This window comes from Helicoverpa zea, chromosome 31, assembly GCF_022581195.2.
Source record: "Helicoverpa zea isolate HzStark_Cry1AcR chromosome 31, ilHelZeax1.1, whole genome shotgun sequence".
NCBI lineage: Eukaryota > Metazoa > Arthropoda > Insecta > Lepidoptera > Noctuidae > Helicoverpa > Helicoverpa zea.
In genome coordinates, this window is record NC_061482.1 from 707,604 (window position 1) to 722,916 (window position 15,313).

The 15,313-nt window shown below is 36.6% G+C and overlaps 1 protein-coding gene across 1 annotated transcript in view; it reads left to right on the forward strand.

Moving 5' to 3' along the window:
- Positions 1 to 15,313, forward strand: part of LOC124644822 (otoferlin-like) — a 154,704-nt gene that overhangs the window by 117,486 nt on the left and 21,905 nt on the right. Inside the window, exon 8 of the mRNA XM_047184420.1 lies at positions 6,447 to 6,531. Coding sequence (XP_047040376.1) covers positions 6,447 to 6,531 — 85 coding nt within the window. The remainder of the gene's footprint in view (positions 1 to 6,446; positions 6,532 to 15,313) is intronic.

Here is a 15,313-nt window from a genome sequence, read left to right on the forward strand (position 1 = left end):
TAGCATTTCATATCATAAGTATGGAATAACAAGGAATTACATGTCTCCGTGGAGGCGTCAATGATACGGTTTATTGTCCAACCGGGAGATATAAAGCACTATTACAGGAATACTTCACCTAACATTACTTATTTTATGTCTGAAGTAACTTTTACCTAGGCATACACTATTTTCATCATCATCTGCCTTTTTACTATCTCACTACAAGACATAGGCCTTTTCTTGTACAGAGAAGGAATGAGCGTTAATCACCACGCTTGCTCAAGTTTTCTCAAGATATTTGTATATATTAGTCCAAGATAAACTTAAACAGTAAGAACATATAACTTAAAAAAGTTACCTTGGTACTTACCTAAAATCAAACCCGCAAACTCATATTTGAAAGACAGAAGCTTTAACCACCACTTTAAATTAAATTAACCACCTTTAAACCTAGTCTAAATCTGCACTTAATTAACTACATATTTCCACGAAGTCCATCAATATTAGGCTAATATTGTGAAGCTAATTAAACTCTGATTACCCTCGGTACGTCACAACTGGATGTTTTGCCCGGGGCAGTGTATACCCGGGATTCCTTCAAAGGGACCCTGGTAACACGGGTATGATTCGGAACAATGCTTATATTGCGGTAAAATAATATAACCTGATCATGTTATAATAATTATGTTTGTAGATATATGTACCTTTGAGTTTTAGGAGCAAAAGTATATTACTATTTGTATTATCCAGATGTCAACCTGTTATTAAGACAATGTTATATTATACCTAAATATCATCATTTTTCTGAATGTTCATTTACTGTTATTACTACTATAGTTACGAAAAATGTTCCATATTTTTTCATATGTATAAAAACTACCATTCTTTATGCAAAAAAACAGTTCTGTGTTAACCACACGTGATATACAAACAATATTGGACCCATTTGATGATATTCCAACAAAACTTTTTGATAACTTTACACAACCCTCAAAAGTCCTTGAAGCGTATTCATTGTTTATGCACCGCTTTACTCCCCAGTGTCCATCTGACGTCCAAACCGACTCCTTTCAATTCCCAACGCCTCGTGAAATAATTTACTGGATTTATACGCGTCCCAAAACAGCTTACAAACTTGGTATATTGACCTATTTTTCTGTAGTTTCTTTGGGAACATTCTTCGTCTCCTGAGCCTGTCGTGACCGTGGTTAATCTTCAAGTATTTGTTGACTAGTATCAGTCTCGTCAAGATGAAACTTACTAACTTTGGTACAAAAAGAGTGGACAGTCTCGAGGGTGATTTGTGATTGATACTTGTTGAGCATTTCTTACTAAATATTGGTAAATAGATCATAAAGTGATCTTGGTACTACTGAAGCAATTCAGAGAATATGGAGTTTGATAAGACCATAGGCACGATTTTTATTGACTATTTTCTATCCAATTCCATGACTATCTATCACTATCAGACATCTATCTATATATTTTCCTAAATATTATAGGTTTGGACAACAAACCTTCACGATAATTTGTTAATTTTCTTATGTATTATTCCATACATAGAATCTATTCACCATACATTCTTCCCATGGGTCACGGTTAAGATACATGCTTCGTTCGATTTCTCAAGGAAGCAATTGTGCTCGAACCGCCATACCGTCCACAGTTTATCGCGCGTCGCATCTGAGCGAGCTAGCAGAGTACTCGTATCTGTTTATCATGAACTAGGAGAAAAATGCTAGCTGTATGATAGAAAAATGTTGCTCATAAAAAAGCAATATCGTTTGTAATTTTTTTGTTGATCACTAGCCTCGCGCGTATTCACTCGCGGTCCGTTTGAACTACTGCCCCCACACCGGGATAAAATATAGTACATGTTACTCGGGATAGAAGCTTTAAAATCAAATCAAGGAATTTTGTAAAATCTGTTCATTAGTTTCGGAATTTTTATGGCATAAACAAACAAACAAAACAAATTGTATAGAAGTATAGATCACGTTTGACATTGATCTTCACTGAGCACGCTTGCTTAGAAGTAAGTTTTAGGCACTCTTGATTTCTCCTAGGAAGAGTAAAAAAATTGAATACCTAAGATGTCAAAAAATTATTTAGACAGTAAATCAGTATCACTATTTCTAGACGGCTACATTAAATATTTTAACATTGCTAAAATATTTTAAGTGTGATGGGGGTTTTTAAGATGGTCCTAATTACGAATAATATCAAAAAGGACAACTTGAAATCTTTATATATCTAAATAGAAGTAAAATTATTATAAGAGGCATGAATATTTTAAATGATCATAAGTTTTTTTTTTTGCCACTATTTGATATTGAAACCGTAAGAACCCCTCAGACTGAATAAAACAAAGAAATAAAATAGTGCCTTCGTATTTTGAACGTGAGTACCCGCACTTTCGGTTTCTACTCTCCCCACATTTTCTTGTTAACATTTACATAAGTTGTGAAAACAAAACGATGTCGTGAAACAAATTGACGTTCTTCTGAGTAATGTTGCTTAAGCCACTTAATTAACCAGCTAGGACGAACGTACTTTATATGAGTTATTTCACTTCGCAAATTAATTTTGCGGTTTAGTAGAACTGCTGTAAATTCTATAGTTTAGGTAAGTGGTTTGACTTTGATAAGCTAAGCTTTGCAAATAGTTTTTGTTCATCAGCGCTTAAGACTGCAAACCTTTATTCAAACGATAGTTTTTATGAGCTCATAAATCACTACGAAGATAAATGGAAGTGTGATTTTAAACGACCTGGTATTTGGCCAGTACGAGAGGGACTAAAAACTTTGATTGGCTTTACATTGTTTTTTAATTATTTGCTGTCAACCGACTGTTGAGTCTAAAGTGTGCGGCTACTATAACTCTGACAAAAATTGTTATTTTAATTAATTTATAATTTTGATAGGTAAATTATTAATTTACCTATCTATAACCAATCTTGCAAAATCCTTTGTACGGTTTTGGCCACCTTTTATACGGTTGCCCAAGTTATACGTTTGTAAATCACAAGGGCTTGGTGGTGATACGTCTCTTGAAAGTTGTGACACACACGCGTTGCTTAGCAACCATTGTTTAATTTATTACCACTCTCCAGATTGGGACTCAATGTCCTGTGAAATATCACACCTGTAGATTGTGAAGAACTTTCCTTACTTGGTTAAATTGTAGCTTTGTGCTCGGTACATAGAATGTGACTAGAATACTGAGAATACAAAGCACCAAGGTTCAATTGGTGTAGTTACCTTGCCAGTGTTGCTGTATGAATGTTATTGAAGTACTCATAAAGGATAGATTCCGCCGATATACGCCTCTACAGATTTATGAAGAGCACTAATATTTCTTCTGTCCACCAATCAACGCCACTACAGCATTATGACGCACACAAATGTATCTTCTGGTCTACTCTCTATAGCAAACAATCACAAATCGCAAATTGACCGCGAAATTACAACGGAGACGACTCGCGTTGACACGTAATCATTTTTTTTGTTCGAGATCAAAGTTTTGTGTGCGGACAATTTTGGTGTAATCTCGCCATTACAAAAGTAGCCAACATCCACAACTTGATGATAATACATGCAACATAGTATGAAACCATATGCAGTCTCTCAGACTCCACAAAAGAGCATCAAACCCCATACATATCCAAGCCACAATAACCATTGTCGCAGTTACCTGTAGATCAAACTGAATCTTCTCTGCCATACACTCGACGTTCATACCTTCCCCTTTGATTGTTTTCCAATAAGTTGGTCGCCATTGTCTTTGAGATCCGACCTCGCATACCGCAGCTCGTTATGGTACACCGATATTCGATACCTAGTTGCGGTAGTAACGTGAAATATATGCTAGGAATAAGTATGAGTTTACGATAAACTGTAGGTCCCGGCTGTCTTTAACGTCTTTGGCATTCGTTACGGGTAGTTAGAAGATAGTAAGTCTGACAACTGGGCTTTCCTGGGGTATCGGGTAGCCTGGGAAACTGGGTTGGGGAAGTCAGATAGGAAGTCACTCTTTATAAAACACTGGTACTCAGCAGTTAGACTGGAAGCCGAAACCCATAGGTACTTTTTTTGAAAAATAAGAGTGTTGTCACTAAGCGCTAAAAAGTAGAAAGAAAGCTATCTTTAACGATTTGATTACAAACGCACTCTAGTCACCGATTATCCAGTACGGGGCAGTAGATTCCAGTTACCTAATGATTTAATTGAAGCCCCGTTTACACAGTGCAAGCTACTAGCTTCAGGTAAAGACGGCGATTGGCATTGTCAATTTGCTTAAGCTAGTAACTCGACTGGCTTTCGTTGGACGCGATGAGAACGGCTGAGAGTCGGTAAAGTGTTCCTTTAACCAATATCTTAGTTTACTCTGATAAAACAACGTTTATTCCTTGTGTAAACACTTCTTACCCGATTTGACGACTCAAAGGAGGATATTATTGTCCAAGACGTCACGTGTTCTTGAAAATTAATTGTCCTGGAGTTTTCTAATCAAAAGTCCAATTACTTCGAAGTTATTCTTTTTCTATGTCATTATTTTACTTTTCTAAGTTCCGTAACGTGTTGTTAAGAGAAAATTCCAGAAATAGAACCAAGTCTTCATAATTAAAGTTTAGAGTTTGATGAGTACGGTTACGGAGTACATGTTACAAGTTTCCACAAGCCATCAGCCATGGTTTCCTTGGGGCAGTTATGGTATCTGACTACGTTAGAAACCTCATCATTTCATCGCCCAAAGTGATCTTCGAAACACGATTCAGTTGTTTAAGGAAACATTCTTTTATTTTTGTTGAAAAGAAATTTAAAAAGACGGAAGAGTGTGTATATTTTCGAGAACCGGAGCGGTACATTTACAAAAGACCTGGCAATTTTTATACCATGCATCATTTGGCAACCACATGCTGGCACATTGCTAAATCATGATCGATGCAACATCAAACGTCACTACACTCACACTACAAAATAACCATAAAGTCTAACTAAAAACTGAAAAATATATTCAGCTTAGAAATGCATAGAGAGCGATATATCATGATTGTCAAGACAACTGTCAATGAAAGCCGATGATGGATCGGTTGGGTCGTGTACATCGCCTAATATCCCCCGTGAGAGAAACAACTGTACCTGTAGTAGAATATGTAATTTATCTCAGCAGTTTTATGCATCGGAGTTTTTAATATAACCTTCCTTTCAATATTACGAGGATTGTAAAAGATGGAGGAGACTGCATTTAAGTTAATGCAAGCTACCTCTGATTTAGCGGAATAAAAAGGATTATTTGATTTCGTGGGTAGGACAAAATAACAAAGAGGTACTCTGAAGCATATATATTTACCCTGCGTTCCAACCTATAGAAAATTCAAGATTTTATAATCTGTAATTTATCTCACGAGTCTTATCTATCGGGTTTGTAAATGTAACCTTCCTTTCAATATTACGAGCATTGCAGAAAATGGGGGAGACTGTATTAAGGTATGATGCAAAATAGCTTTGATTTAGCGGAATAGAAAGGATATTTGATTTCGTCGATATGATGAGATAACGATTCCAACCTAAGAGTATGACATTAAACTAATATGTGCGGACGTAGGTATACAAACATACATCAAGAGTACCTATTATAACTATAACCTTACGAGGTTCTCACAAGGTTCAAGGTCAAAGGACACAAATAAACATATCATTATAACATCCAAACTTTTTCTTGTTAGTATTCATATGGCAGATACTTAATGTCATTGACCTATGAGAAAAGTTTGAAGCACTCAACAAATATTTTATGAGGCTCTCGTTAGGCGGTTCAAAGGACTGATAAAAGGCGGTTTTCCCTGATAGGGCACGCATTGTAAAAATACCCTCTTGCTGCCTCTTGTTAAAACAAACACAATAATAAATAGGGATGATGATAAAGAAAAATGTTCGTACAACACAACCTTTTTGATAGAAGTAAGGAAAACAATGGGAAATACGGAAAATCTTTTAATTTTTAAGGGTTTTTTTCTGTTCTGCGGGCTTTAATCATACCAATTATTTCGACTTCGTCAGTATGTACGTACCCTAGCAGATGTAAAGCTTGCTTTTACGTCCGATTTTTATCGAAATAAAAAAAATATCGCCGATCGGAATAAAATTTAACATATAACTCTGCCTCCCACAGTTAAAAAACCCATATTATTATGCCATTAAAACATTTACCATGCTGTCATTTTTATTCATTTGTTTATTTACCTGTTAACTCCAAGCGACTGTAAACTGCCAAGCATTCAAAATTTCAGTAGTACCAACATAAAAATGAATCAATATATATATCCTTATCCTAAAGTATATTGCGCTATAAATGGTTTCATGATGTTGGCACATGTTTGTACTTGTTGGTACATGTTGGTACATGTTGGTACACGTTAAGGCTTATGTTGCGAACGCCATGCATCGTAAGGATTGTTTCAGGTGCTGCAGTCTCGCAACATACTGCGAGCCAACAAACTCCTGGGCAACTTCAAGCTGGATGTAGCCACCGTGTGGAGCCAACCTGGTACGTAGCTCCTTGAATTTAGAGTTCAAATTCGCTTGCATACTTTTATATCCTGCATTGTTATAAAGTATTCGATTACGACCAATAGGATTGCTCAATTTTCACAGCGTAATGATTTTGAACAGTTCTATTGGTGGAAACAAGGATCTGGCTTCATAGTTAGGTTTTCAATATAATGCGATATTAACCTTAGCATTTCAGGGTTGTTTAATAATTGAGGATTTCCTAAAATCCTTTTGACCTTTGACCTTGTAATTTTCAAGGCCTCAGGTTTTTCCCTGTATATGGAAGATACAATATTTCTCGATTATTGTTGTTATACGTAGTTCCGTCAGTTTTATATAAATATTTAATATTTTGACGGTTTTTGCGTAACATTTTACGACCGTCATTCTGAGTTTACAGCCGCTCGTATTGAGGTTAAAATTATATTCTAACCTTATAAATCTACATGTAAGGTTATTGCGTTTCTTTTTGAATATAATACTATATTATATTGTTTTAAGTGTTGCTAGATATGTACTTATTTCTAACTGGCTTCTATTACAAATGAGAATCTATTTTGAAAAGATTCTCCTTTCATTCGTAAATATAAATAAAATAATATAGAAACAGAAATGAACTTGATTATTCTACCAATGTAATTTTCAGTATTAAAAAAAATTTTAGTCGGCCGTAACTGACCTCAACTCAACGAACCCTTGAAATTACTCAAAATATCAGTAATTCATCCCTGTTTACATTACCATTTATTACAAAACCTTGCAAGTGTGATCCGAGAAAAATATATCCAACAAATTCTACTGTTTTTCGAAGCGGTTTGCAAATGTGTTTTTGGCTATTCATCGATCATTTATCGCGCGTCAAATTGTCATCGCTCACTCATACAACTCTTAGCCAATATACTGTATTAAGTAAGGCACATACATACATACCATATGGTATTTTATTTTATTGTGTGGGCAACCAAGTAATAACTTTAATGCGAGCATTATTCAATATTAAATATGTGGCACTGCACTTAAAGAAGAGTAGTCAGAAGCCAGTAAGACTAACGACCAGTCTTACCTATAAGGGATATTGGGTTGCCCGGGTAATTGGGTTGAGGAGGTCAGATAGGCAGTCGCTTCTTGTAAAGCACTGGTACTCAGCTGAATCCGGTTAGACTGGAAGCCGACCCCAATATAGGAAAAGGCTAGGCAGATCATGATTGTGGGCAACCAAGCGATCAAACAAGTAGTTTAATGTGAACATTATTCAATATTAAGTAGAATTGCAATATTTTCAAGCAAAATATTTTTTTATATTTCCAATGAAAATATTTCTGCAATGAATCTCAAAAGCACAAACAGCTGTCCACACAAAACTTTTGTAAATATTCAATCTCGTACGTTCCCACTCATTTGGAAACAATGAAAATAAACCGTAACTATTTATTAACGGTATAAATGTTCCAATATTTATTTTATTAACCACCTTCAAATATTTTACTTCAATGAAACAATCAAAAGAGGAAACAGGGAAACGAATTAAAAATATATCCCCGTTTCGACGGAAAAACAGACTGTAGCATATTATTATTGTTGTATTGAAGCTTCAAGCATTCCCAGAGGGTTTAAACATTTGTATGATTTGAGCGTACATCGTAATGGACTTTGGAGCTCCCGCGTTATATATTACATAGAAGTTATATGCCACATCGCCCCTGGAGTACAACGGGCATTTTGTCTTGTAACAAAAAATGCGTAATAAGTAATAACTCGATGCGATAGGACAGTAAAATCATAAAATATGACATTATATATAGGCGTTATGATAGGCTCAAAAATAGTGATTCTAATTAGTCATAGTATTTACCAAGATATAACGCAACAAAGATTGAGAGTGGGGGCTCGTGACGTCACGTCTATGTAGCGCTGAAAATTTACACAAAATTCAATTGTGTTTTGTCTTCGTTGTTATCTTTTTGTGAGAAAAAAGAAAAAATACGTGTCCATTGTTTTGGGATTATCTAAAAGACGGACTAATTGCTTTTGTTCATACGCCATGCCTAAAGAAAACTTATAAAAGTATATGCTACGTATGTGAGGTAAACAGATTGGACTGGGGGTCTGGGAACGAACACCTGTGCTAGACTGTGCACATATCAGTTCCGAGAACGATCTTGCTGGGAAAACGCAACGGTTTGCTTGAAAAAATAACATATCTGGTTGTTTTCACGGTGTATTGCTCCGGACGCTCGGAACGCTCCGAACTGTTTTTCAACTGTTACCTATACTAACATTGAGAGCTATTGCTTTATGTACCTAGTGGCACTCCAAAAATATTTCCAGACAAACAATGAAAATAATAACATACAATAGATACACGGGTCCTTCAATATGGTCGACTAAATAAAAGCACAAGATTCTCATTAAAAAAGACCTCTATTTTTTATTATGCTCAAATATTTTCAAGAGGCCCTTGAAAACGAACAAGAGTAACCAAAATTTTGACAATGGAAATCTGAGTTTTTCCACAATATATTCATAGAAGCATATTATTTCGAAATTCATGAAAGTCTAGAAGGTCATTTTAATAGTGCTTCATAAAATGGAACACTCGATCAAAGTCAGCACAAAATAAATTGAGTTTACACAAAAAAGGATATACCTGTAGTTCCCGAACAAGTACATTAAATAACCTCATCTATTACAAAGACCTGGAACACACAAGTTAACAAATAACACACAGAAATAAGTACACAATCAGGAGTTACTTAACAAAGCGTTTGGCCGCAAACAGTCGGGTTTATTTAACTGCCAGGTCACATTACACGAGTTGTTAATAACCCAACGGTTGAAACTAAGTCTTACTCGACACACAATTTAAATATTTATGACGAACTTCACCTTCATTATTCATAATCGTGACGAACTTAGACATTCTTTGTGTGCGCATAATTTTTAGCTGCCTTCACTTATTTTACTTGATGTATGAAGGGCTGTTAGTTACGTACTTGAAAGCGTACTTTATAACTTTTGTTCCTAAGTAACTAGGTTAAAAATAAGTGCCTTGAAATCTCTAAGATTCCTAACAAAAAGTCGTGGTAATCTAGATTTTTGGGAGGTCATAAACCTCTGAATTTAGGTTACGCTATTTCTAACTGCATACTAATGAGAGCCGTCGGGCCGAAATCGCTTTGTGGGTTTTCTTGAACTTTCACAAAGCAGCCCGTAGTCTGGAAGTTGGTGATTGATTCACCCGTGCATCGGAGAGCACGTAAATGTCGATCCTGCGCCTGATCTCTCTCCGGTCGTGTCGGATTGGCGTCCCATCGGGTTATGAGAGTGAAGGAATAGGGAGTGCACCTGTGTCTGCGCAAATGCTCGTGCACTATAATATGTCCTGCGCAGCTGGCTGATCTCTTTAAATGAGAACAGCCGCCGTGGCCGAAATCGGCCGTGAACTAATGAGAGAGTGTTTCGATATAAAATATAAATTGGTCACTGAAATAGAATTAGAAAACGTTTATTTGCAAAAAAATTTGGTATATAAATAAGGTGTCACATTAATAAAAAAAAACAAAACTGAAAACATTCCATTATGTCGCTGAAGTTATATACAGAATTTTATATTTTCTTTTATCAATTTAAATAGGTAGTACTCGTTGTCCCTTCTTGACTCTAACAATCCTCTGCTACTGAAAAACACTTTGTGAAAGAAAACTAAGTGTTGAAGATCGATACTTAGTTCTTTACATAGCGAGAAGGTCCACTGGTAAGATATTTGCTCTGCTCTACATATTGAAATATTTTCCGTTCGCTTTAACTACTGGTGAATATTTTAAATGCCGCAAGTAAATTGCTTGCACTTTCAGCCAGTCTGTAACATCAGTTAAGTAGTTTGATGTAACTTTTCTAAGTTAAGTGTGCCTTCTAAGTATGTCTTGGACATCGATGGCTGTAAAAGTGAAAGAATTTTGTGGAAAACTGGACACTGCAGACTAAAGTAAACAGTCGGCCTACAATTGACCCGATGGTCGTCAATTTATTTTTAAAGGAAATCTTGTGTCCAATCAAAGTTTTCAGCCGGTCTGATACCGGCTAGGTATATATCTCATCTTTGTAATGTACATGTTACCATTCATCATACTGATTTATCAGCCCAAAAAAACTATCGGCTTACTAAAAGTTTGCAGTGTACGTCGGGTACTCTAAAAGCTGCAATCGTGAATCTGCCATGATTACTCTCTATGTAGGTAAGTATGAGAAGAAGGCTGTACCCTGCAGTAAGAGAAATAAAACTAGGGTCATATATGAATTGCCTAATAATTAACAACACAGTCATTGGAACTAATTCAGTCTGTCCGGCCGATCGCAGTAATTAGGCGAGTATTGGTACACGTTTGAAATCACCGGCTCGACATCTGATACATATTGCCGGCCGCTGGCAATAGGCAATTTGGTCACCGTTTGTTGTTCGCAAAGTTGTGACATGGCAATTTAACTGGTCATTGGTTAGGCTATCGAGAAATGTTTTGTATTGCGGTCATACTTGGGAATCGGGTATTGTAAAAAAATTGTACATAAACGATTTCTTTGTCATTGAACATCTTTGGCAGTCCGACAAAAGGGTATTAGGTTGCCCAGGTTACTGTATTGAGGTGGTCACTCGCTCCTTGTAAAGCGTTGGTACTTAGCTGTATCCGGTTAGCTAAGAAATAGGCTCGTGAGATGATAAACGATTTCTCCAATTTCTTTTTCCTGTTATTCAGTGGACCACCTTGTAATCGTGGCTCCATGGACCTCGATTTCTTTGCAATTTTATCAAAAATATCCATATTACCAAGAATTAATTAATTACCGTTATATTATAATGAGAACTAAGTACCTTTACAGAATATTCATTATCAGTTCTGGGAACTGTTAATTGATCGTACTTTTAACGTGAACTTTAAATATAGAGCTTTTAATGGACAGTGGCTTGAACATGCGTACTTTCAGGCAAGCCCATTAATCTACAGGCGTGACGCAATATCATAATTTTACGAGAATATGTGGGAATAAATTTTAATATTACGTCATTTTTGTCCCATATGGCTTTTTGGTTTTTTAATGTAACTTTAGTTCATGTTTTAATCGAGATTTACAGATACACGACCTTCTAAAGAAAAATATAGGATAAGTTATGGCCTGTCACGTGATGGCTTTCGTTGGTTGTTGTTTGAAAATAATTATCAACGGAATGAATTTCGGAAAATCGTAGGTCCCGGCTGTCATTTAAACATCTTTGGCAGTCGTTACCAGTAGTCAGAAGCTGTCTTACCTACCGGGTTGACCGGGTAACTGGGTTGAGGAGGTCAGAAAGGCAGTCACTTCTTGTAAAACACTGGTACGCAGCCGCATCCGATTAGACTGGAAGCCAACTCCAACATAGTTCGGAAAAGACTAGACAGATGACAAAACCAATCCTCAAATGAATACAAATCGTTAGTTAAGCCACAATAAAATTGAAACTAGTATTTTTGAAAGTGTACGTTTTATTTTAAAAGGCTGTAAAAGCATAGAATTGCTCGTCATTCGTACATAGTGCACTTATTAGCCGCGAGTAACGTTGCGTGCAAAAATAACAGCGATCTATTTACATTTTACATGCAACTGTGGTAAACGCCATATTTTAAACTAGCTGTTGCCCGCAACTTCGTTTGCGTGGGCAATATAGAATCGTCAAAATACTACTTATCCCGAAGGTGCATTCTTTCACGTGACAGTATAATTAGGATTAGCACTTAGCAGTCGCATAGATTCAATGATCAAGGTTGTGTTGTGGATGTGACCATTTATCTAAACAAAAGAAGTAAAGTTTGTGACGTTGTGAATATCTCTGGATCTAGTCAGCCAATTTGGAAAATTATTACGTATGGTGCGTAAGTAATTTTCACAGGAAACAGCTATAATCTATGTCTATATGCTTTGAGTCTGACAAAGCTGTCATTTGTACATTTTCTGCAGCTGCTGTGACTAATCAGAAGCCAGAAAGTCTGTCAGTCTTACCATGGATAATGTCTTGTAATGTGACTGGATTGAAGAGATCAGATAGGTAGTCGCTCCAAGCAAAATATTGGTACTCGAACAGATTCGGCGACTGGAAGCCAACACCAACATAGTTGGGGAATAGCTGGATGGATGATGAAATGAGTCATCATCATCAGCAGGCGCATAGGGTAGGATAGTTTCACTTACTCACTATGGTAAGGCTGACCCCACATTAGGCGTGCGCGATCCTCGGGCGTGTGAGTAGCGCGGGCGTCGCGAGCGCGCTGCGTGAACATCGCGTTTTGCTGCCCTGCGGCATGTGTGAAGAGTGCAAGCGACGCGCTCGAGGCGAGCACGCGGCGCTCGAGTTGCGTTCTTACCCCTTCGCCCGCTATCCCCGCCGCCCGCTAAACGCCTTAGCAGTTAAACGTCAAGGAGAGCGGCGCGTGCGCGCCGCGAGCGCGCTGCAAGTGCCGCAGGGCAGCAAAACGCGACGCTCACGCGGCGCGCTCGCGACGCACGCGCGGCGCCCGCGCTACTCACACGCCCGAGGATCGCGCACGCCTAATGTGGTGGCCTAAGCTGGGACTCCACCGAAATGTTTGCATTAGTTCACGAATAGGCAAAATGTACGTATCTGAGAGAGTCCACTTCATGTGTTCGTACTTGAAACCTGCAGTTTTGCCAAGATTTTCAAAATGTACGCTCGCAATTTGTCTTTTCTCGGTGGAGCCAGCAAATCAAAAGAACATAAGTGTTGTATACTGTGCGTCACTATCGCACACTGGGAAAATTTCGCTCTTGCGGAGGACGTTTATATACCATATTTTGTGTCACACGTAAACAGGACGTAAGTATCCACCGAAACACTTTCAAAGATCTGATGAACGAACAAATCAGACCTGACTTGGTCACCTGGGGCCAATCAGAGCTCTATGAAGCGATAATACGCTTTGGCTCCTACTGTTATTGTGGTTTCTGAAAATTTATTCACCTCATTCAACGATGAATGTAATTCTGATGGTACTATTAAGAACACTTGCTTAGCGCAGAAGCTGACGTTGGCAGGTCAACTCTTTTGACTTCTCGAATAGGATACCATTGGTTTTTGTGCAATGCACACCTGCAATGCATTCTGGATTAGGATAGGATATAGGTGGATAGGATTTGCAACAGAGAACAATTCTGTCTTTGTAATTGAATGATATCAAACGTAGTTTTATATAAAAGGTTTTTTTTTAGACTTGGCTCGGGTCTAACTGAGACTGTTCGTAATCGTGAACAGTGTATTAATTGCGATCGGAAGTTGAAAGTAAGCATGTCTCTGGTATGCGACGCGTATTTTGTACGTTTTCAGACGCGATAAGGCAGCTCCCATTTCTTATCTGCACTTTGTATCTGGGCTGGTTTTTAAAGCTACAGAAGCCTACATTATCTCACGCTTAGCAGCGCTTGCGAGAGATAGATCCTGATTTCTTCTAGGATTAAGTTTTCATATTTTGCATCAGAAAAAATAATACTACTCACTCAAAGTAATTTGTTTAAGGCCACCACATTAGTGGAAGATAAGCTAAACTATGTTTATGAAAAAATCCTGATATGAACTCCATCTGTAACTTTAAATTATAATTAATTGTTCCACTAAAGTCATCATTTTTGACATAATGTTCAAAAAATAATTTAGATGGCACCGTTTTAAATTTGGCTGAGATCTATTAATTTTCCTTTCATCAAGGTAATAATTATAGTTGGATTTTGATGTGGCACGGCAAACTGACAAACACTATTGAAATGTCTATCGAAAAATTACACTACGTGTTAAAATATGGTGAATTACGGAAAATACACAACTCCATCTATTGAAATAATAGTATATAAAGAATGTAAATGGTAATTCATTGTTATTTACCACCTCGCTTCTTGATGTATTTTATTTACCACAGATGGAGCTACTTTAACCTGTACTGTTTTGTCAAACAGATTGCGTGTCGTAATATTTTACATCTTGAATTCACTAAATTAATCATATCTTTTGATAGAGTGAACCGATTTCGATGAAACAAAGCCTAAGTAATACCCCAAGTTACGTAGAACTTTTGTATATAAGCATTGTCTGCATTAAATTCGTAGATTTTACGTGAATCCCGAACAAACAATCACTTTCTACAGATTTATTATATGTATAGATTATTATATGTATAGATGTTCAACCTTCACTTTGTTTTTGTACCAGTTTCAACAAATAATTTTGTTGGTCAATATTTTTACAATTACCTCGCTCAATTTATCCCAAAAAGCTATGTGTGATTGATTGTTTTCATTATAGATTTTATATTGCATATTTTTCGAAAAGAGGGGTTTTACTGGGTATTTGAATTTACAGAAATGTTGACGTACTTACCTACTTACATACACGAAATAATATAGCCACTACATCTTCCACACATTCAAGTTCATAATATACAATGTAGGTAGGTACATAACTGATTATTTTAATGATTATATCTTCTTGTTAACCAAGTCATCCTAGACTTATATAAAATACAAATTAAAAGAAAATGTTTCTTTTGACAAATTGTGAAGATTCTTAGAACAAGTCTTTGACACTTTTTAATGGAAACTTTAAGTTACAAAAAAACACAATCACAAATATTAAAAATAATTAAGTAAAATGTGTTGTTTTGCTTTACTGTATTGTCTTTTCTTCTCAATATTTTAAATTCTGTGTCTACTTCTTAAACTTATTGTATGACATATCTATGCAT